The sequence below is a fragment of the Pyrus communis genome, chromosome 8 (assembly GCF_041283825.1).
Source record: "Pyrus communis isolate YQ-2024b chromosome 8, ASM4128382v1, whole genome shotgun sequence".
NCBI classification, from domain to species: Eukaryota; Viridiplantae; Streptophyta; class Magnoliopsida; order Rosales; family Rosaceae; genus Pyrus; species Pyrus communis.
Window position 1 is genome coordinate 6152689 of NC_142572.1, and position 25229 is coordinate 6177917.

General features: G+C 35.8%; 1 protein-coding gene across 1 annotated transcript; it reads left to right on the plus strand.

Moving 5' to 3' along the window:
- The first annotated feature begins 23003 nt into the window (after positions 1-23003).
- Positions 23004-24769, plus strand: LOC137717370 (non-specific lipid transfer protein GPI-anchored 4-like). Its single transcript, XM_068456724.2, has 3 exons — positions 23004-23406; positions 23520-23549; positions 24585-24769. Exons 1-3 carry the CDS (start codon positions 23004-23006, stop codon positions 24767-24769), a joined length of 618 nt encoding a protein of 205 aa, XP_068312825.2.
- The last annotated feature ends 460 nt before the right edge of the window (positions 24770-25229 follow it).

Genomic DNA, 25229 nt, shown 5'->3' on the forward strand with positions numbered 1-25229 from the left:
ATATTGGCTGATTCAAGGGTTTAAGGTTGTACGTTATAAGAAAAAATTAACTCATGTAAAGGCATTTGACCAAAACAAATAAAAAAAAATAAAACAAAATCTTGCTAGTTCAAGGCACTTTACTCAACGAAAAAAAATTTTGCGGGACAAACCTGGTCAACATTTAGGTTTTTGTTATAGACTTTACGTGAAAATATACTTGAGGGGCAAAGTTAATTTTGTCAGGCAACGTTTTGGCACCAAGGTAAAAAATTGGCACGTAATCAGCTTTTGGATCGTTGCCTGACGAATGATTTCATCAAGTATTATAGTTGTTGGGTAAAGTTCCACTATGACCTGTCAAAAAACTTTCTAACACATTTTTTGCTCAACGATATTTTATTGGGCAAAACCAAGTTAATTAAAACAAGGCGTGCAACCTTCTCTTTCTCCTTCTCTTTTCCCTTCTTCTTCCCTCATGCACACTGCTGCTCTTTGTCCTCTACAGTATGCACCTCTCACTTTCCCAACAGAAAAATAGTGTTTCGTCTGGCAATGTGTATATTATGATTTAGGGTTTAGGGTTTAGGATTCTCAGTTTGTCCGGCAAATTGAACAATTTCGTTGGGCAAAGTAGAAGGATATTTTTGCATATTCAATTCCTTCGATGGATTTTGTAGTATGCGAAACTAATTTCAACGATCTAGCTATCAAACTAGTGTGAATATAGTAAGAGATGAAAGGTTCGATAGTTACAAATGTACCATCACAATTTAACGGTTCTTTTAATTAGTTCCGATTTTGATGATTTTCTTACAACTACACTCCTCAACCCTAGAAGAATACAACAAACAAAACCAATCATCATTTTTAAACATTTACACTAGTGGCTACCACAAAATCTTATCTTCTATTTAGTAGAAGTATAGAATAAACTCTAAGTGTTTGTTGAATCTATTGTTTTTACAGGATACGCGGACTATGAAACTAACTTCCACTAGTATGAGATCATATACTCCAAAAATCACCAAAAGAAAACTTTCAGGGATTAGGTAACAGCACGAAATCCTTCGATGGTTAAAAAAGAAAATTCATGATTCAACAGCTATATCACTTTAGATTTTGATATTTTTTTTTCATGTACACTAATTGAGGATAAAACTACACACTAAATTGATCTGATCATCAAATTTTGATGATTTTTAACCGTTTTAAAATAAATAAAATAAGTTGGGAAAAAATCAAGAGACCATTCATTATGTCTAATGGAGAAGGCCTTTTGATTCACTGCAAACCTTTGAACCTCATATGTTCCATCATAGAATTCTTTCTTAGGGCTAGTTTGAGATTGTTGTGCTTTAAAAAAAAAAAAAAAAAAAAAAAAAATCTTCTGCAGTAATGGTGGTGATGATAGCAGTAATGGTGGAGGTGTTAATAGTGAGATGTGGTGGATGGGGTGTATAGCTAACAATGGTGCTAGTGGCGATGGTAATGTCGATGGTGGCAGTTGTGGTTGTGGCGGCACTGGTGGCGGTTGAGGTTATAGTGGAGGTATGGTTGTGGTGTTAATAGTAGGATGTGGTGATTGGGGTGTAAAGGTAACAATGGTGCTAGGGGCGGTGGTAGTGCTAGTCGTGGCGGTTATGGTGGTGGTGGTGGTGGTGGTGGTGGCGACATAAATGATGGTGGTGACAATGGTGGTAGTGGTGGTTATGGTTGTGACGGCAGTGGTGGTGGTTGCAGTTATGATTATGGTGGTGGCAACAATGGTGGTTGTAATGGCATTGATAGTGTAATGTTAGTGTTTGTAGTGGTAGGTTGTAATGGTCAATTTATTCTCTAAAGGATAAAATGTGTGTGGAAGGCAAATAATGTCATATTTAAAATATTAATGAAGGTAATACAACAGTTGAAATACGTATTACATGCTCAATTCTGTTTTTTTTATTAAAGCAGCTTTTAAAAACAACCTACATGATAATTTTAAAAACTGCTGTCTAGCGGCCATTGCTTTTAAAATAAGCAGCATATTTTACTTTTACCAAACATTTTTTTACTGCTTAACTGTAAAGTGAGATAGTTTTTGGTAAAAAAACAAATACCAAACGGGGCCTTGGTCCACTCCAAATTGCACGAGTAGGTTTTAATCGGAGTTAACGTTTCATGATCTCCGGAGCCATAGACATAAGTAACCATCCATTTACTTTCTAATTAATTGTCTTCATACCACACTTCTCATAGGTAGCATCTTCTTTGGCGGGATGTTGGGTTTGTTTGGGATTGTGGTGTTTTAAAAAAAAAAAAAAAGGCTTATTAAAAAATCTGGATCATTAAATGTGTTCGATAAAACAAAAAACAATTGTTTTTTTTTTGTTTTGAAAAATTGCTGTCAATGAAAGTAGAAAAGCAAAAGCAGGGTCTACCATGCTTCTAAAAAAATGTTTTTTTTTCTTTTCAAAACATAGTAATCAATGCTCATTTAATGAAATTTTCAAATACCAAGTATGCCCCCACATGTTTTACAAAATTACAATCTTTGCCTCTACATTATTGTTTTTGACAATTATTATATTACATTAAATAATATATCAATTTTAGTTATTTAACATATTCAAAACAATTTATATAAAAGTTTACTAAACATTAAAACACTGCTTTTTTTTTTTGGTTTATTAAAAGCACTTTTACAAAAAAAATTAAAAAAAAAATTTACCAAACACTCAATAACTGTACTTCACAATTGTTTATTCTCACAGCACAATCGAAACAAATATTTTTTTTTTTAAAAGCACAATAATACCAAACTAGCCCTATATTTTTTCATGTCAAACCATGTGGATTTCCATCATTTGAGACCACACATCACGGTTCGATTCATTTAGGGTGATTCCAGCATTAAATTCAGAATTACTCGATTGGACGAAAATGGGAGCAACCTCGTTCCAAAAGATGTTCTTGACATCGCACGTGGTGATGAAGTAGAGAAGATCCACTAGTGCAGGAGCACGATGATGAGGACAGTGGCGGCAGTGACAAGCGAGCACACCTGCCTGAGATTGAGCAACGGCTCAACAAAATTTTGATGATCCGACCCAAGGGTTTTTTTTTTCCAACCTAGGCTTGTGATACCAAGTTGAAATTCTTTGTTGAATTGTATTCTTCTCATAGAGGAGGAAATTAATATGTGTGTGTGTGTGTGTGTGTGTGTGTTGTGTGTGTGTGTATAAGAATACAACCCTAATTACAATGAACATAAAAAATTTAGGAAACCTATTAAGGATAGAAATCACTAATTATAATAACTACGTGTTCCAACAGTATCTTTAATGTCAAATCCAAGCAAGAAAATTATAATTTCACACAATTAAATCTCCATGTAGCTAGTTAACCAAAATATCCAGATATATCAATCTTACATATACATCACCCCGTAAGTTATGAGAGAAAATATTAATTCATTCTTCTCTCATAATTAAGAGAGGATGTTGCCCTTTATACTCAAATGAAAGACACATTAACAAATATGATGACATGGGTTGATTGTTTATATGGTGTGGCAGTGTCATAGTTGCACTTTTCTATGTAATACATATTTACACAACTTAAGACTTTTTAAGGAAACATTGTAAAACTCTACAAAGTGATATGTATCGAATTATTCATGGATCAAAACGTGAGTTCCTAACACAAAAAAGGTAGATGCACTCGCAATTAAAATCGATGGTGTGATACTTGCAATTGTTCCTTGTTCCCTATATTCTTCACTCTTGCATATATTCACTTCCCGAACCTATCAAATTGGTCAACAAAGCAAATCGTACAAACAATATTAAGGACATTCTGTAGACCAGCTTTATTAATTTTGTTCCCCTCGAATATTAATTTATTTCTGTTGAGATTAAGTCAATTGGTAAAATCAAACGGAGTTGATATATAAGATCTATAACAACTGAACAAGGTTACAAGGTTAAGCAAAGATAAAGTAGTATAATTATTGTAAAGGGTCAATGGCCCTCAAATTGGCAAGATGGGGAACAAATTATTGGGATCGAATAATAGCAAATGCCTTTCATAGATATTTTTAATGTTCTTTCTCTTTCCTTGTACACATAAAACAATTGCTCGGCCCTCAAGGATGTGCGACGTGCAGGCTATACATACCTGTACTTTGATAATTTGATTATATTATTTGCTTCCCAAATGTGCGGTTTTGTGTGCATTGTCACATGCCAAATCTTGTAATACAAAAGTGAAGTAGTTAATTAACAAAAACAGAGTGGCATTGTAACTTGTCGCTGCCTTCTTTGGCCGATCTAGCTACCTTATGATCTTTCAGAGAATCTAACATTTAAAACAACAGGGATTTTAATTTCTTTATATGGCAAGTTGTGCCTAGTAGCCCATGAGATTACCACTTTGGTTTTAAGCTTTAGAAAATTATTTTACAAACAAACAAAGTTTCGACAAAAACAACTTTTGAATACGAGCAATCACTTGATAATCACATATGTGAAGTATTCAAATATTTATTGTGATTGTGGGAATTTATATCTACAACATATATTATAATTTGTTTCGTATCCGCATGTTTTATTAACGGACAACCGTGCAGATTAAGCTTTAGGATTGATTTCATACATTTTGACAAGATTTTTCGAATTTTGTGGCTACATAGTGTGACAAATAAGGATCATATTGGGATTTAGTTTGATTTTGAGTAAATTTGATATAAAGCAATACATTTTTGTTACCACAAGATATTTTGGCAGTTGGGGATTCAAATTTTAAACCTAAAATTTAAATTTGAAGGTTTACATGGCACTTTGACATTTCTTAAATTTTTGATCTCTAACTGATATGTTAAATTTTAAACATAAAATAATAATTCATATGCATTGGAAACGAAAAGAAACACAAGGATAATGGTTTAAACCAATAAAAAACTAATAAAAAGTATTTAATAATTAATTAAAAAATCTAAAGATGCTGTCAAATTTGGCAGCAAGGAGGAGAGATATCAATCCATGTCATACCACATCAGATTTGACTTCTCGGTTGGAAAACATTAATGCTGTCTTTTATTACTACTATTGATGATTTGGACATTTTGTTATCTCCTTTGGAGATGCTCTTAGATTGGAATGAAACTTTTTTTTAAGTCATTATTGGGTTTAGTCCACCTTATTGGGTTAAGTCCAATCACTAATAATTTAGAATAAAATATTATTTTCCTTCTTCGTGCTCTTAGTTTTAATTTCAATTTTTTTCTCAACATACACCACAATTTAATTGTCTTAACTAATTTATGGTGTAGGTACTATCATTGTTCTAAAAAACTTTCTAGGCGTTAAGCATCCTGGTTAAAGCTTAAGAGTGCTTTTGTTGCATCGGACTATCTCGAACTGGACTAACTTCAAGGACTAAGTTGGACTAGCTTAGACTAGACTAAACTGAACTAGCTTAATGAAACGTTTGGTGCGGTACCGGACTAAAAAACAGGATAATGAGACAACAGATATAAACCCTTTAAACATTATGCAGCTTATTTGCATATGATCATCAAAATCCATGAATTCATTCTACTAAAAAAGTTCCAAATCCAGAAGAAACTTAACTCAGTATAAATTAAGAATCAACCAATTCCAGAAATAAAGTTGGTAACTTTAAGCTATTAATCAACAAATTAAGATTCAATACAACATCAAAAGCATCAAAATCTATTAACTCGGAAACGGATCTAGCAAATGAACACTAACCTAAATCATTCACCAAAAAGAGAGAGAGAGGAAAAAAAAAAAACCCAAATCAAAGAAACGAATCCAGCAAACAAATCCAGAATTCCAATCGATTAACCCATCAAATGAAAAGCAAGAAATCAAACAGTACTTGACAAACCAATATTATGTAGAAAAAGGGAGGCAGAAAACCCAATTCAGAATTCAAAATTAAGAAAGCGGAACCCAAATTTCATCCTCATCACACTCTTGACTCCCTCTGTGTATTTCTTTTCCATCTACTTCTGGAACTCTGATCTGGCGACACGACAGAAAGCATCAAACTCGTGGGCGATGCAGGTCCGTCGTTGATCATCTACACGCTTCATGGCTATCAGGCGGTGCGACGAGGAAGGAGATGGGAGCTGGCGAAGGTGCAAAGCAGAAGAAGACGATGAGAGAGTGGCTGCTGCAGTAGCGACTGATGCGGGAAGGTGTGAAGGAGAGGGGAGAGACGGGATTAGCTAAGACCTTCGTTTTTGGTGGGCTTCGCTAATACCTTCTAACGAAGTGTATAATCCGAGCGAGTCCTACCTAAACTCATTAAATCTAATCCTTGTCCAAAACAAATATGAGACTACACTAATAATTAGTCTAGTCCAGTCCAGTCCCCCCTAATCCGCTCAAACAAACACACCCTAAGCGTACACAAAATTGTTACAAGTCTCTAGGTGAAAATTAGGTGGGCCTAGGCGGTGCTCCTACGGGAGAGTTCAGGTAATTAAAAGGGATTGGCTCAAATCCTATAGTTAAGGGATTAGTCCAGCTACAAATAGTCAATGACAGTAAATTTTATAAAAAAAATTAATCCTATAATTAAGGGATAATGTGTATTTACATATTTAGTACAATTTATAGGGGTATATGTGGTATGAAAAATGAAATAAGCTAACATGTAATCTTAGTCATTCGTCGACCTATCTCAACCAAAACACAAAAGTGGACTATTTTTAATTATGGCTCATAAAATTGAATTTATTTCAAGTTTACTTCTATATATCAACATATATAATTATATATACTAATATGAATTTATAAATGGATGAAGATGAACTTTCTTTAAGCTATTTTATGGACGATAGGTAGATCCAATTTTATTCATTTTCGTATATTGTACCTCCATTATTCCATCACAAGTTAAATGTATTTTACAAAACCTATGGTGTAAGTATCATATATGATGCCATATAATTTTTTTTTTAACTTTTAGCACAAAAGGGATTAGATTTTTATATTTAAATTAAAAAGTTTTAAAAATAGAGTAAAGATGCATAAGTTAAGAAATTTAATTAATTAAGTAAAAATAAATAAAAAATTGAAAATTGAAGTTAATTTAATAAAAGCTCAAATTTTTAGACCTAGATCAGAGTTTAATTTTAATTTTAATTTTAATTTTTTTTTTTTTTTTTTTTTTTTTTTTTTTTTAACAAATTGAAGTTACAATGATGATATTTTTACTGCAAGTACATGTATGTTTTTAAGAGAATGGAGTATTGTCAAGTATATATATTTCGGAAAATGATCCGGCGAGGATCATTTTCCTGAGGATCCTGAGAATCCTGTGATCGTAGTCGTTCTTCATACATAGTGCGGTCAGAAATCATTTGAAATTTAAAATTAAATATAAATAATACATAACGAAAACTGACCATACAAATTACAATGAACGGCCACGATCACGGGATCCCTAGAATCCCTAAGAAAAGGATCCGTCGATGATCCTTTTCCATATATTTCATTGCTTTCAAATACCAACATGCTAACAAATTGCACATTCCTCTTCCCCGATAAACAGGAAACCATATGCACGCTTTAATGCTCCATCAAGTGCAGTTCTTACAAAGAAACTATATACTTTTGGAACAAGTTTAGTGAATAAGTAACTTGGCTCTGAATATCTTGCATCAAACATATCGCAGTCCAACGTTCAAGCAAAATAATTTAAGGTCATTTGTGCAAGTGGGCATGTGTCTCCATCTAAGTAATTAATAATTCGACATAATTTACATCAATGTATACTTCAATAATGTGTTTGATCAATCGAAGTTTTCAATTACAAACATTCAGGTGTGTGGTGTCGCTGACTCAAAGATTCCTTGCTAACTTGTTTCTTGACCATTAATCGAGTCATTGCCAAAGAGATGTCAAGTAATAATACTACACATACACGAGTTTTTCCAACCTCTTTTATAACTTTCTCGAATAGAGTGAACCCTAAAATCTAACTTTTGAAATCTCATAATATTTTATTGGATAAATTACATAAAATTATCTCAACTATTGGGTCAGTCACAGTTTTATACCTCATCTTTTAAAAATTTCAATATCATACCTCATCTTACGATGTGTTACAATTTCATACATTCCGTCAGTTTGTCTGTCAATTCTTCCGTTAAATAGTGACGTGGCTTTAAACAAGGTCATTCTCTATTAAAAAATTAATAAAATATTAAAAACTTAAAAAATAAAATAATTTATTTATTTTTTCATGGGAACCCACCCCTTATCCCCCTTTCTCCCACCCGAGACCTCTATCTTCATCTTCTTCTTTCTCCACCCGAGACCTGCATCACCATCTCTTTCTTTCTCCACCACCACCACCCATCACATACAACCACCATCTGAATTAGCTTCCCTTTTCGACTGGATCATGAGGAAGGGTCAAGATCGAGAGCTCTTTATGCTCATGCCTTTAATCTTAGGTGCAGCCACTTCGGCGCGACATCCGACTTGAAACCCAAATGGAGAAAACCCAGAAAGGCGAACCTAACGGGAAGGAATCGTCCCCACCAACGCGTGGTGGTGAACGAAAGATATTCGGACCTGGACTCGCTACTGTAGGGGCTAGGTGGTAAGGACGGTCAACCACAGATGTCGAAGGCGTCAATCGACGCCATGCCGTGTGTCAAGATTTAGGAAACATAAATTTGATGATTTGGTTGTGTAATTGGTTTTGTAAATTATTTTGTTGATGATCTAGAACTATTAAGGATTGGAAGGGGGAGATTTAAAGGTGGAGGGGGAGGGAGAGGAAATGGTGAAGAAAGAAGGAGATGGTGATGCAGGTCTCGGGTGGAGAAAGAAGAAGATAGAGATGGAGGTCTCGGGTGTAGTTTGAAGCCAGGATTTGCCGAGGGGAGGGGCGAAATTCAAAAGAGTGCAAGGTTCAATCGAAACGGTTGCTTTCACATTTGAGAGTGCAAAGTTTTGAATCAATATTCATAACAGAAAACAGTCTATCTACCAAAGTGGTTGTAAGCGGTAAGATCAAATCCATGTAAGAGGCTTAAATTGGTAAGGATTAGATTCTAAAAAAACGTTAGGGGGCTAGTCAGGCAGTGGACTGTGGCCTAGTAATCAGGTGCCTAGGCAAGATTTAGGCAAGAGCCTAAGGGGGCGTTTGTTTGCCCTCACTAACTCGGACTGGACTGGACTGGACTAGCTATTAGTCCAATACTATGTTTGTTCGATGCTGGGACTAACATTAATGAGACTAAAGAGGACTAGCATGTACAAAACCCTTCACTAAGAGGTCTTAGTGAGACCCCCCAATAACCATGGGACTAGCTAGGACTATCCTCTATTTCTCGTCCTTGTCATGCTCAACGACCACTCCCGACAGACTCCTCGTCATCGCCGGTCACCTAGATCAATCATCAACTTCCCGACTCTCTTTCAGATCCATTTCACAACCAACTTTCATATAAAATATACCAAATTGAAGCTGGGAGTGACAAGATTACGATTTTACTTGAATCGAGGCCAAAATGTGGTCGAATGTGGCCGGAAAATGGCCTGGAAGTCTCGGTCTGTTTGGGCTTCTTCAAATCCATGACAAATTCGAGCATGCAAAGCTAAGATCTCGGTCCAGGGATGGTGAAGATTTTTTTGGCGGTGCTAACTTCATCCAATTTAATGAGGGTTGGCCAAAAAACACATCGGGAAACCTGCAACTCGTCGGGAAAATTGGAGCCGTGAGGTTCCGTTCGAACAACGCATAGCTAGAGAGGGAGGGAGGACAGAGAAATAGAGACTGGAATCAATAAGGAGTTTGACCAGGAATGAGAAAGAGACATGAATTGAGAGGTCTGAGAGGAAAAAAAGAGGGAGAGGGTGGGACGATGAGAGAAGAGGAAAAGAGTGGGACGGAAATGGTAGGAAAAGATGAAGAAAAAGATAAGATCATAATAAAATATTAATAATTTATTTATTAAATAAAATAATATTAGAATTTGTTATTATCCAGCTTCTTAGTTCAATACTGCACCGAACGCTTCACTAAGTTAGTCCAGTTTAGTCTAGTCTAAGCCAGTCCAGTTTAGTCCTTGAAGCTAATCCAGTCCGAGATAGTCCGGCGCAACAAACGCCCCCTAAATGGATTTAAATGAATTTCTTTTATTGTGAACTAAGCATTAAACGATATTTACATTATTTTTTTAAAATTAATACAACATTTATAGATAAGGTGAGAGCTTAAGATAAATACGCTGAGGTCTTAAATAGAAGGGAAAAAAATACATACAAGAATAAAGAAAAAAAAAAAAAAAGAAAGAAAGAAAAGCGAGAATTGGGTTAACAAACCACAAAAAAAAGGTGGGGTTAGAAGAGGAAAAAAAAAACAAAGGGACAATACTTGGGTACTGAACTGATTGTTCAATACTCAAAACACTGACCCAATGACATGGCTTAGTAATATTAAAACATCCTGTCACTTAAACTCTCCCCTGGCTTTTGTTGTCTTGTTAACCAAACACCCCACTTTCATCTTAAACCCATATTCGTCCTTTTATCCAAGACCCGTCTCCTTACCTCTTTCCATCAATCTCATCCTACAAACCCCTCCTCCGCCGATCGTAACCACATCCCCTCCCCCGTGGATCCTACTCCTATCCCTTTCTCCGTCGTCCCCACCCCAATTTCATTCCCAACACTCTTTCATAAATTCCATGCCTAACCCTATAAACATGGAGAAAAGAAGATCCATCCTCACCGAGCCTTCATCTTCAACGAGAGCAGAGGGGCTAAACTAGCGCTCCTAGGCATGTTTTCCGACGAAAGAAGAGGCGATCGCCACTCCTTGCCTTCACATAGCTTTGCCACTGCTCGGGTGAGAGAAGTGGGGGATAAGGGGTGGGTCCCCCATGAAAAAAAATATTAAATTAATTTTTTTTTCAATTTTTTCAATTTTATTAATTTTGTTAATAGAGAGTGAGTCCCGTCTTAAGCCACGTCACTATTTAACAGAAGAATTGACAGACAAACTGATGGAAGGTATGAAATTGTAACAAATCGTAAGATGAGGTATGACATTGAATTTTTTTTAAAGATGGGGCATGAAATTGTGACTGACCCAATAGTTGAGGTAGTTTTATGTAATTTACCCTATTTTATCTGATATAGTCTCGGGTAAGTTTGAAATTCTTAAACATAGCATGTAGGTTTATAAGCCAAAGTTATCTAATTTGAAATTGGTGGGGACTTTTAGGTCAAGACGGATTTGGACTTTGAGAACGTCATCTTGTCTCCCTTGGTTCAGTTTCATACCAAGTCTCGGAATATCTCGAAAGAATTAGCATGTCTTAGGAAATATCCCGATTGGACCAATAACTTGAAGATAGCAATATTAAACAAATAATGCCTTGCACAAGTGAGGCATGGTGTAAAAGTTCGAAGTTCATTAGTTTGGGATGAGAGAGAGAAATAGTTGGCATGGTTGCCTAGTGTTCTAGGCTGGATAATCTGGGCTTCCTGGGTTCTAAAGAGGTTTTCCCTAATTGAAAGGATTGAAAGAAATTTGGGAAAGAAGTCTAAGATTACAGAAAGATGGTTTTGCGTTTCTCTCCCTAACTTTTGAACCCCTCATCTGTTATGGTGTCGTGACCCCCCCCCCCTTTTTTAATGGATTCTAATACCTCTTTTGTAGGTAAATGATTTCCTTCTAGGTTTCCTAAGGAATCTTTAATTATGGCTTGGTTTTCTCTCCCCATTCTCCTGACCTAACTATAACATTCCATTTTGGTGTAAGACAGCCAAACACAGCCACTCACGTGAAGACTACACTACGCCTCATTCCCGAGGCGCTACTTTCCCAGGTTAGTTTTCCACAGGCGTTACTTTTGGTAACGCATCTCTTGGCTTTCATGCGTTGGTCTTCTACGTGAGCTCAAAATGGAAAGTCTGATTCTTTCTTCATTAAATGCACGGTTTGTTGGGCTTTCATGTGACTCTAAGGCTCAGGGCTTGGTTTCTTCCTAAATAAGTTGGTTAGCTTGCTAGGGAAAGGAAGAAACTAGGTTAGTTCTCTCTCAAACTTACCCACATGGAATAAAAAAGTTATGGGCTTGGATTCCTAGGCTCCCAAACAACCCATAGTCTACCACAATATCCTTTGCTGAGTTTTAGTACAAGCAACCAAAGTTTCTAAATCCCGATCCTTTGCTGAGTTTTTTTTTCTCTGTTAATATCCTTTGTTGAGTGTTTTTTCTTCAAGGTCCAATCTTTGATGATTGTTAGAAACAAGATGAATGTAAATTTTCCACCCAAATGATTTTTCGTTATTGCTCCAAGAATGATTATGAAAATCACACCTGTTAGGGCATAGTACTCATTGGCCCTTTGCGAGTCATAAACAACCATTAATAGCTTTACATTGAAGCACCGCAGTTGCAAGAGTTGGTCGATGCTCAACATCAACCACTGTTTTCTATTGGTATATTTTTGGTTTTGGGCTTTCCTACCTGTTTAGGTGTGGCCTATTTTTTGGACACCAACTACCCATGGGGCCATGCATAGACTTCTGAATTCGAAGAGTTCTCTCACCAGCTTCCAATTCTCAGTTTTGAATCCCCACTATTTTGTAGGGATGAATCAATTTCTTTCTTTGGGCGCGTTCTTTACATAATTATCAGTTTTAAAGGGAGGAATCACCAGCTTCCAATTATCAGTTCTTTACATAAAAATTGACCCAAATCATTATTATATTTCAAATATTTTTACACAGTAATACCTAGAAAGATCATCTGTTTAAATTATATTTTGTAAACTATATGACATGGTTGTTGATGACTGAATTATTATCTCATTGTTGATTAACGTGTTTATTTCATATTGGTGACACATCAAATGATTTGCAAATGTAGTCTAAAAAATTGATCCCAGTCTTCAAAGTTTAAATTCAAACATGCAAAAACATCCTGAGATTACCTATACAAATGTTTTACCTTAAACTTTAGTCTATAGTTTTCCCTCATTAATAGCCAGAAAATATATTTTGCATGGAGACCATTTCCCACAGGATTGGCTGATATGTTGTCTTAGTTTGAAGTTATCACTATCATTTATATGTATTACTGATGTATATATCAAATAATGGGGAATTGAACAAAAATGAGTGCAAACACCAAGATCTGTAAAAGATTAGTAATATAGATTAAGTAATAATTTAATCTCTGTAAACAACTGATGGAGTGATGGGTGTAGCCATATTTCAAGAGGTGGTGACAACACTTCAGTAGAGAACTTTTGTTTCTGGTTGGCCATGGAATACGAGTGGAGGTGAAGAAAGTCATTAGATTTGGAAGTAGGGTTGGGGACAAAGGGTGGTTAGGGAATTATTGGCTTTGTGCTTGGTCCAAGCAATAATTTGGTGTCCCAACCACATAATAATATGTTCATGAAGTTTATGTTAAGGCCCCATGCTTCATAGAGAAAAATCAGCCACATGAAATGCAGATGAGCTGCAGTTATTGGTCCTATAAGATCAACATGATAGAAATTGGATAGTTCACAGGATCGGAAACAGATGTTGTTTAGACTATCGATCACAATATGGTGTGAAGGATATGAACATAGAGTGAGAATGGAATTGAATGAATCTGACAGAAGGGGATTTGACAAATATATAGGGATGGAAATAACCTTTCTGGAAGAGTTGTATTTTGAAATACAACTATTCATATCCTTTTAGAATTAATTAATTAAATAAATAATTATATTATTTCCTTCATTAATTAATTAACTTATTTCACTACAATCATATGTATATTAGTACACCAATGTTATGGTGTACCTTCACTTATGATTACACATATTGTGAAAACCATGTTATCATAATCATATTCCAACATCTCCCACTTGATTATGATGGCATAAACAGGTAAAGAAGCTACATATCTGATGTAGCTTCTTTACCTGGTGTGCATTATTCCACTTTATCTGATATCATTTTACTCTTTAGTAAAATGTCATCATACCTAAGTAACTAGGAAAAACATTTTGTACCCAGCTACAAATAGCGACTTGGTATCGCAATATACGCCACAGTGTTATATAAATTATTTCTTGAAGCTTATAACGGATTTTACTTTCAAGACAATTTATTATAACATGGTTACCTTGCTAGTGCCCTCTATCTTTAATCGATCAAGTACTAAAGAACCAGATAGAGTCGCATCTACTTGTCTATGTTTTAGGCGTCCCTAACACCATACAACGATCCCCGCCACACGTCTCACACTACAACACATCTAGATGTTTTGCAAACCCATTATAGTCACATGCTCCTTGAATTTTTCTACAGACAATCCCTTGGTCATTGAATCGGCCACCATCACTTTGGAGGGTATGTAGTCGACCTTTACCTCTTCCTCCTCCACTATATATTGTATATAGTGATATTTAATATCAATGTGTTTTCCTTTAGAACTATTTGCTCCACTTTTTATTAGAAAGATGGCGGACATATTATCACAAAACACATTAACGGGCTCTTTAGGTATACCTATATTTAGTTTATCAATAAAGCGTTTAGCCTATACTATAATACTTACTACTGTGCTACAAAATATATATTCTGCTTCCATGGTAGACTTTGCAACACAGTCCTGTTTCTTACTTAACCAAGAAACAGCTATTCCACCAAACAAGACAATGCTACCACTTTTTGACTTTTTGTCATCCAAGTCGCATGAGAAATCTGCATCGCAATAACAAACTAAATCCAGATCATTTAATCCGAAACAAAGTTTCATACCTTGAGTGCCGTTTAGATATCTAATAATTATCTTTACTACCATCCAATGTTACTTTCCAAGGTTGGATTGATATCTACTTACCAATCCAACTGCATGACATATGTCAGGTTTTGTGCTGGTCATAGCATACATCAAACTTCCAACTGCTTGGGCATAAGGAACATTTTGCATATCAATGATGTCTTGCTTATGTTCTGGACACATATTTTTGGAAAACATCATTCCTTTACAAACATGTGTACTAACTGGCTTGCAATCTTGCATATTAAATCTTTTAAATATTTTATCTAGATAATTTTGGTGATCCAAATAGAGCGTTCTAGCATTTCTATCCCTAGTAATTTTAATTCTTAGAACATAAAGTACTTCTCCTATATCTTTCATTTCAAATTTGGATCCTAGATATGACTTAGTCTTTTTAATCATATCTATGGAGTTACCTGCAAGTAAGATGTCATCTACATATAATGACAACATACAGAAATTATCTTGGCACTCTGAAGAGTAAACACAATGATCTAATGGATTTATTTTATAGCCCATTTCCATAATGGCTTGGTGGAATTTTAAATACCATTGTCTTGATGCTTGTTTAAAGCCATACAACGACTTTCTTAATTTGTAGACTTTGTTTTCATGTCCTTTGATATGATATCCTTTGGATGGAATCATATAGATGTCTTCCTTCAAATCTCCATTTAAGAATGCTGTTTTGACATCTAACTGATGAAGTTCTAAATCCATTCTAGCAACAATTTCCATAAGAATCCAAATGGATGTAAACTTCGCAACTAGAGAATAAGTGTCCATAAAATCTATACCAGGTTTCTGAGTATAAACCTTAACTACAAGTCAAGCCTTAAACTTATCCAAGGTAACATCTGATTTGTACTTCTTACGAATAAGGTTCTAAAAAATGTTAGGCGCTAGTCGAGCGGCAGACTGGGGCCTAGCACTTAAGCAGCTAGGCGGGGTCTAGATGGATTTAAGTAAATCTATTATATTTTGTATAAATAAGTGTCCGTTTATACTTAAAATATATATATTTTTTCATCATAAACTACAAAATAGAATGACATATATATTATGAAGTATTGGAACATAATGAAAACATGGGAACAAGCATATAATATGTGTGCATTTAACAATTTAGCAAGTCTCTTACAATTTATTGAAAACAAATAAAATACAAAATGAAAGTCATCTATTTTCTATCTAAGTGAGTTGCAACCTAAGCGGTGTCTAAGCAGGTCTGGGCGGGCTAAGCGAGTGCCTAGGCGGTCTAGGTGGGTGCCTCATCAGGACTAGGTGTCCTTTCTTAATTTTCAAACGTCTAGGCATTAATCGGGGCAGTGGCCAGCCGTTTAGCACCTAGGCGGGGATTTTTAGAACAGTGCTTACGAAGTACCCACTTACAACCAATGAGCTTTCTTCCATCAAGTAGATCAACCAATTCCCATACTTCATTTTTCTTTATGGAATCTAGTTCTTCATTCATGGCTTGTTGCTATTGTTGAAACTCAAAAACTATCAATTGCTTCTTTATAATTCCTTGGGTTTAGATCTCCCACTAAACTATCTACCTCCTCAAGATGGTTCCCTTTTTCTTTTACTCCCACTGATTTTATCATTTCTCCCACTATTTACATCTTCCGTGATAATATCATGATTACCATCCATGTGTGTGTGATGATCAAAATTGTTATGATCACCCATGTCTATGTCTCCCACTTGATCATTGTCAATGTCATGAACATGAGACAAGCCTAAATCAAGATGGAAATCTTGATCTTCCGTAGGGGAATTTTCTTCTTTCAAAGATTCCAATTCTTACATTGGATGAACCAAATTAGTAGTTTCAATAAAATTAGCATCTCTACTTTCAATTAATCCTTTCTCAAGATGATAAAACTTATATCCGACACCATTATCAAGATACCCTATGAATTTACATTCCAAAGTGTTTGCTTGTAATTTATCTCTAAATGGCTTTGGAATGAGGACATGCTCCTTAAAACCCCAAAATTTTAAGTTTGATAAATCAGGTTTTCGCCCATGCCATAATTCATATGGAGTCAATGGCTTTGCCTTTGTATGAACTCTATTCAATATATATGCTGCAGTAAACAAAGCTTCACCCCAAAAATATAGAGGTAAGTCAGCATAAGACATCATAGATCACATCGTATCCAAGAGTTCGATTTCTTCTTTCTGTGATTCCATTTTGTTGCGGTGTATAAGGCATAGTATAATTATGCTTATCCCATTCTCTTTGCAGAAATCATCGAAGGCTTCAAATTCTCCACCTTTATCACTATTAAGGGTCTTTATGGATCTTCCCAATTGGTTCTCTACTTCTGCCTTGAACTCTTTAAATTTGTCCTAGGCTTCATTTTTATGCTGCAAGAAGTAGACATGTCCATAACTGGAATAATCATCGATGAAAGTCACAAAATATTTCATTCCTCTATGGGTTTTAGTTCTCATTGGTCCATATAAATCTGTATGCACTATCTTAAGTAAATTTGTAGAAGTCCAATGCTGAGAAAATGATTTTCTAGTCATTTTTCCTTTAATACATTATTCACATGTATCAAAATCATGTGCATTTACTTGAGGCAACATTCCATTTTTACTCATGCTTGCATTTTATCGAAAACTGGATGACCAGCATTGGCTAAGTCTTTTGCCATTACCTCCATTTTAGTAATATGATCGACCATAGAATCAGTTTCCTCCATTTTTGTCCCGTTGTATTTCTCAAGCAATAACTGAATGTATATTTGAGATTTGGGGCCATACTTCTTTTCAAGTACATCCATGATTTCTTTGGCCAAATCATATTCTTCATATAGAGGTATTAATTTATTTTCCATGTAATTTAGAATTGTGGCCTTAGCCAACTCATTATCTTCCACCCATTTATTATAAACTCGAGAGGGCCCAAGGAGCCTTTCATCTTTGATAGTGTATAAAGTCTTGTCATGGATTAAAAGATAAGTGGTCATTCTCTTCCATATTCGATAATTAACATTGTTCAACCTCTTTTTAAAAAAACTTTGGATTTGGAAGATTTAGTTGCCATATCTCAGAAAATTACAAAACAAACACAATACTTAATACAAACGTAAATACAAATACAAATACTACTAGTGTACTTTTAATTATTACAAGCCACAAATACTAAATGTTCTTAATAAATTAAAGACTAGAAAAAAAAAACAAAAGATAGAAACTTATTTATTTTTAGTAGCAGATACCTCACACACTCACAAAGGCTTTGTCCAATCAGTGAAAGACGAGTACTTGTTCAGCCGATCACATCGATAGAAGGCTCATGGATGTCTTGCTTGTCTACTTGGCTAGGCATGATCAATTTTTCCTCTATTTTCGTGCACAAAAGCAGTCACTTCTCGTCTACTAGATTCTCTTTCATTTCTCAGTGGTCTTGGTCCCCTTAAATTTCTTGCAGTTGAAATTTCTCTTTGTGCTAAATTAGGATATATAAAACTGTAACGGGTGTTATATTGGTCCAAATAATTAAGCACTTTGACTCTAGAATTATGAAAAGTAAACCCTTGCTTCCACTTTTGATCTTTGTGACTGAGTTTGAATTGAAAGGAGCTACCAAGGTTGTAGGAAAAGGTTGTAGGTGGCTTCTCAATTTGGGCCTACTTGAAGATGAGCCCACCTCAAAGGACCTACGAATTTGACTTTCTGATGGACAATAATTTATTATTGTCTCCTGGTCCTTCACGTGCATTATCATAGTGCTCAATACTAAAAGAAAATCCCCTATTTCTTTGGACCAAGGAATCTTGAAAAATGGAGGAGTTCCTTCCTTGATTTCGACTTTGTGAATCACTTATCTCCTTCTGAAAAAGATGCGATCATTCCCTATTCTAAAGAAAATTCATCCCGCAACCCAGTGGGTAATCACGAACGGTGGAAACAATTCATCTTGGAGGAAATTGATGCGATTGATGTTGTGTATTACCATGAGAAGACGAGACCACAATTAGATGAACACGAACATGCTATTGCCTGCTCTAGGTCAGTAAGGTGCTATAGTGAGTCCACGGCGAAATGCGAGACCATGGCGGAGTAAGGCACGAAAATCGCGAGTTCAATCTCGGATTTGCAGTAATCAGCAAATGACTACGAATCAATCACGATAGTGCAAGTAAGACTATTGGGTTTTGTGATCAAATTTCAGAAAATATAGGTTCAATGGGATGCTGCAGGTCTTTGGGTTTCTATGCAAGTTTGGTTTTTGCAGCCAACGATGCCCACTGCAATGGGTTTTCTGAGGTTCTAATATGACTGAATAAACCTTTTGGACGTGATTCGTTCAAATTCTGATAATGGTAATTATAGTCGGGGAGTGAACTTAGTGAATTTGAATGCTGAAATGGTTCAATGGCAGATGGAGTTTTGTTCTTTACCAAATGAAATGGTGTGAATATAGTTCGAATTGTTGGGTTAATCTGGGCCTGGGTTCAAACAGATTGTAGGATGGGATTTTAGACAGGCTATAATGTTTGAACATTTGGGTATCTTTGTGGGTTTTACGTTCTGCAAGAAAATGCTCAGATGTCGATTCTGAACTTTCCATCAAAATCAGTTGAATATTTTCCTTATCCACCAACGTCCTCTTCCCTAATTTCTTCTCGAGTTGAAACTTAGTAAGAACGTTGTTGGATTCGTTACTTGACGAAGAGGAAGTCTCAAATGTAGTTCAAGATGTCCTCTAATGAAAACTGGGCAAATTGTTTTGATTCATGAAAACCTGGCTTTGAGGCCAATGATAGAAATTGGGTAGTTCACAAGATCAGAAACGGATGTTGTTTAGACTATTGATCACAATATGGTGTGAAGGATATGAACAGAGAGTGGGAATGGAATTGAATGAATCTGATAGAAAGAGATTTGACAAATATATAGAGATGGAAATAACCTTTCTGGAGAAGTTGTATTCTTCAGGGGAAGTTATAACCTTTCATGTTGAAATACAACTATTCATATCCTTTTAGAATTAATTAATTAAATAAATAAATATAGAACTACTGTGGGTTTTATTTTACTTTTTTTTATTTGAACAAACGATATTATCTACATTAAGAGAGTGGGTTTGGCCTCACGATGGGTTAGCAATAAATGTGGTTCCAATTTGCCTTGGCGAGAATCAAACTTAAAACTTCTCACTTACAATTGAAAAGGACTATCACTAGATCGTAGTATTAAGTGACAGATTTTACTAACATATGGTATTATAGCGGGATTAAAACTTTATAAGAAACTAACTCAAGTCTAGGACATTCAATTTTTGAAGAGCACATGGACATTACAACTCAAAACCCTTAACTTGTCCTCGTATTTTCCATGGATTACAAACTCCAGCTCTCCCGAGTCCATGCCATTCAAAGAGATGAGCTTAATGCTAAAAGCCCAAACAAAACAGAGCAACATGTGTGTTGGGTAGCTAGACTGCTGTATGTTTTTATTTTATTCTTCTCTTTTTCTGTATATTGGGTGGGGTTCTTTTTTATTTTTTTTTATTTTTTCATTCTGTATAGTTGGGTTGGGTTAGGATTTTTACAATTGAGATTAGCATTATCACAACGGACCCCGGCGTGCATGTAAGGGAGTTTCGGAAATTTCAAAATATATTCATGTGAGAACATATCAACTAGAAAATAATTGTATTTTAAAAAGGAGAAACTTGAAATAAGTTTAAATTTGTAAGCAATTACTAGATATAGTCCAATTTTATTTAATTATTGGTTTAAGTCTAGTGACTCATTGTCCACGTCATTTTATTATCATTTTTTGTCCAAATTACCCTCTATTAACATTATCTTTTAATTCTAGATTTACTTGTATTATAAAATTAATTATACTTGATTATTTATCATTAAAGTAATCCCATAATTGTAGGATTAGTTTGAAATAATATTATCTCTTCTTCCTCATAACTCCCCTACAAACAGTATTATTTTTTATGCGTGGTGATCTTCTTCCTCCTTGGAACCCATAACTGTCACATCCCGACCTAGGCGGGACCACTTCCTGGGCCAGACTCCACCGTAGCACAATATTGTCCGCTTTGGGCCCCCAGCACACCCTCATGGTTTTGTTTCTGGGAACTCACACGAGAACTTCCCGATGGGTCACCCATCATGGGGTGCTCTCGCGCGCTACTCGCTTAACTTCGGAGTTCCCATGGAACCCGAAGCCAGTGAGCTCCCAAAAGGCCTCACGCTAGGTAAAGATAGGAATATACATATAAAGATCACTCCCCTGGGCGATGTGGGATGTCACAATCCACCCCCCTTAGGGGTCCGACGCCCTCGTCGGCACACTCGCGACCAGGGTTAGGCTCTGATACCAATTGTCATATCCTGACCTGGGCGGGACCACTTCTCGGGCCAAACTTTATCGTAGTACCATATTGTCCGCTTTGGGCCCCCAACACACTCTCACAGTTTTGTTTCTGGGAACTCACACGAGAACTTCCCGATGGGTCACCCATCATGGGAGTGCTCTCGCGCGCTACTCGCTTAACTTCGGAGTTCCCATGGAACCCGAAGTCAGTGAGCTCCCAAAAGGCCTCGCGCTAGGTAGAGATGAGAATATACATATAAGGATCACTCTTCTGGGCGATGTGGGATGTCACAATAACCGTGTGTGTTCATGCTGGAACATTTAACCACAGGGCTAGGAAGAAAGCCTTCTAAACCATAACCGTGGGTGTTGATGTGTCTATATAATTGTAGGCTCTCACTATTGATTTCTTTCTTAGTTGTTTGTTTGTTTATATGAACTTTTCTTTTTATAAGTAAAAACGTTATAGCAAATGCACTTTATTTATTTTGTTTATATACCTAATACATAGGTAGACGTAGAAAATAATTTTGTCTTTCTATAGAGTAAGTAGAATATATCTGCTTTATAGGTATAAAGTAGTATAATTAATTATTTATCTTTAAATAATCCCCTACTTGTAGAATTAGTTTTAAATTATATACCTTCTTCCATAACTCCCGTATACAATTTGTGCTGTGTTCTTCGATCCCCTTCCTTCTCGGTCATTCTTCTTCTTTTACGCTCTTATGATTTCTTCCTCCTTTTTGAAATACAAGGTCACAATTTCTAATTTTTTTTTTCTGTGGTATAGAGCTTTGAAGTATGCCAATACACCAACAAAAGGTGGGTTGATGTACGTGGTTGGTTTTGGTTTTGTAGCATCAAATCTTGCATCTTCCTACTTGTCATCCCCACCAGGTCCTCCCACAATAGCACTAGTTGGGTCGTTTTGATTGGGAATATTGCCATGAAAATATGAGTTTCATGCGTGCACTATTAATTTCTTCCTAATTTTTAGTTTGAACTTGGATTATACATATTTTTGTTTTCAACCTTTATAGGAAATGCATTGCTTTGTTTACCTACCTGTATTATATATTTTTGTAATGAATCTATTTGTATATTTAGTTTATTCTACCCGTTTTATAGATTAATTTTATTTTATCTACCTATATATCACAAATTTTTCTATCTCAAATTAATTGTGTTATCTACCTATACGATATGTTTTTGCTCATTAGTCTATCTATATATCACATATTATTTTGTGTTATCTATCTATACGATAGGTTTTTATTCATAGTCTACCTATATCATAGATTAATTAATATTATCTACCTACATCACAAATTTTTTATGTACCCCGACAACGTTTCTTTTAATTTTTCATAAACTTATAAGATTGGTTGTAATGTGTTTTTAAATTTTTTTTTAATTAGAAACGGGTAGATAAAGGTATTTGAAGTTTCAAAATTTTAAAATTTTAAATTCAAAAATAAAGAATTTAAATATTTTTTATTTTCAAGGGGCAAAATAGGTGTAATAAAAAATAAAATAAAATTGGACCCAATCTAAAAACTAGTGAATTCTTTGGACCTGGATCAAACTGCCCCTTTTAAAAATTGGAGACATATAGAAGATACGCGTAACAATAAGATTATTGTAAGTTATAACTAATCTTCCAATTCTAGTGAAATTCGAACTTTGTTCAAACTGGATAGAGAGATTTTAGGAATTTCAATTCGAACCAACTCTTACCGCTATAAGTTTATATAGAACTAAAAAAAACAACAACCAATGGTAAACTTGTGCAATTGTTGAAGCTAGGCTCTCAATTCTTCCGGAGAAAAGAATGGAGAGATTGATCTATGTTTCATTCATTTTGACCACTTGTGTTATGTTGGCAAATTGTGCACGAATCCATGTTGTTGATCCACTGTCGTATGCACCATCACCGGAACCAAGCTCGCTGGACGTACCAACAACAGTAGGCTCACCAAGCTCAGATAATTGTAACGATGTGCTATACGGAATGGCCGATTGCATTCCCTTTTTAAGCGATGGGGACACAAACACAAAGCCGGAAGGTTCGTGTTGTTCTGGGTTGGAGATGGTCCTAAAAGCCAGTGATGACTGCATATGTGAAGCCATAGAAAGTAGCACTGATATGGGTATTCCTATAAATATGACAAAGGCTATGACATTGCCTTCTGCTTGTGAAATCTCTGCACCTTCTTTTCTTAGTGAATGTAACCGTGAGTAATCTCAACTCTCACCAGTATTGCACACTATTAATTTCTTTTCGACGAAATAAGAATATGTTGATGTATAATGCTCATAAAAAATGATTTCCTCTTTTGTTTTGCAGTCCCATTGCCTCCTGGTGCAAGTCCTCATGGTGTGTTATAATTGTTTACTGCATGTTTTAGTTTCGCCTTTTTCCATTTAAAAAAAAAAAAAAAAAGATAATCCTATACTTGATGAAATGAACCCTTGAATGACCCTTCAACGGGTAAATATCGACTAACAAAATGGTGATTAACGTTTAGGAAAAAAATTTGTACCCTAATATCGTTACATTTGTATTATTATGTAGTACATGTTGGAACCCCCAGTCCCACATCGGACAGAGGGAGAAGAGAAGAGTGCTTTAAATAGAAATACCCCTCTCTAATTAACACCGAGGCCTTTTATGATAAAACCCCACACCTGAGGATTGTGCAGGTGGTTAAGTGGGGACAGTATCGGTGTTGTTGGAGTGAGCCCTCGGCCCGTCGACCTGAAAATTTCCACATGGTATCAGAGCCAGGGGACGGGCCCGTACTGCCACGTGATTGGGTGGGTCCCCATTGGCCCCGCGTGATTGTCCACGTAGGCCAAAGATGCCACGTGTTTGGGTGGTCCCCATTGGCCCCGCGTGATTGGGTGAGTCCCGACATGGCTCCACGTGGTTGCCGATGTGTGGAAATTCACGTGTGACCCATAAGTGGGGTCTCACGTGCGGGGGAGTGTTGGAACCCCCAGTCCCACATCGGACAGAGGGAGAAGAGAAGAGTGCTTTAAATAGAAATACCCCTCTCTAATTAACACCGAGGCCTTTTGTGATAAAACCCCACACCTGAGGATTGTGCAGGTGGTTAAGTGGGGACAGTATCGGTGTTGTTGGAGTGGGCCCTCGGCCCGTCGACCTGAAAATTTCCACAGTACAGTGAAGTTTCTGTTTTGTTTTTAATATTGAAAACAAAAATGATGAGAGATGAATGATAGATGTGAACAAGAAAATAGAACTGTGCGAACTGAATTGATTTTAGATTTATGTATTCTCGTTATTTCTTCCTCTTTATTTTATTATTGCATATGTATCAAAGTTATAAGACTTGATCATTGCTCCAAAGGATAAATCTCATACCTCAGTAACAAATTTTCGTTGCAGTTCATCCAACTCCAAAATCATCACCAAAGAGTCAATCTCCAGAACCGAGCCAGTCACCAACAAGTTCCATCAACGTAGTTCCAGCACCCGTCACTGCTCCACATGCCGGAACATACTCATTATCTGCCTCTCTAGTGCTCATACTTAGCATGCTTTCTGCATCATTCTACTGTATTTCATTTTAACTAGGCAGTAGTTTCATTGTTTGTTTTTATCATCCTACGGCTGCTAATATTAGTCATGCTTGTGATTTAGCTGGACTAGACTATGCTTGTGTTTATGTAGGGTTTTAATTTCTAATAAAATTTAGGTTTTGATTTCTAATTATTTATCGTTTTCTTTTCATGAATGACTTAGCATCCATATTTTTTCCCTTCAGAACTGTGTACCAACCCTTACATACATAGAAGAAAAACCGTACAATAGTAATCCACTAAACGTAGTTCCAATCACTTGTAGGTCTACTCTAAATCGTACAAAAAAAATCATTAAATTTTCTGAGATTTCTTTAGGAAACTAACCATTCTGAAAACAAAACTAAAAACCGAGAAACCATGAACCCTCTTCGGTGATGACATAACAAGCAATCATTGCATGATCAAAGTTGAAGAAAAGATTAGTTGCAATGATATTTTTGGTAACAGA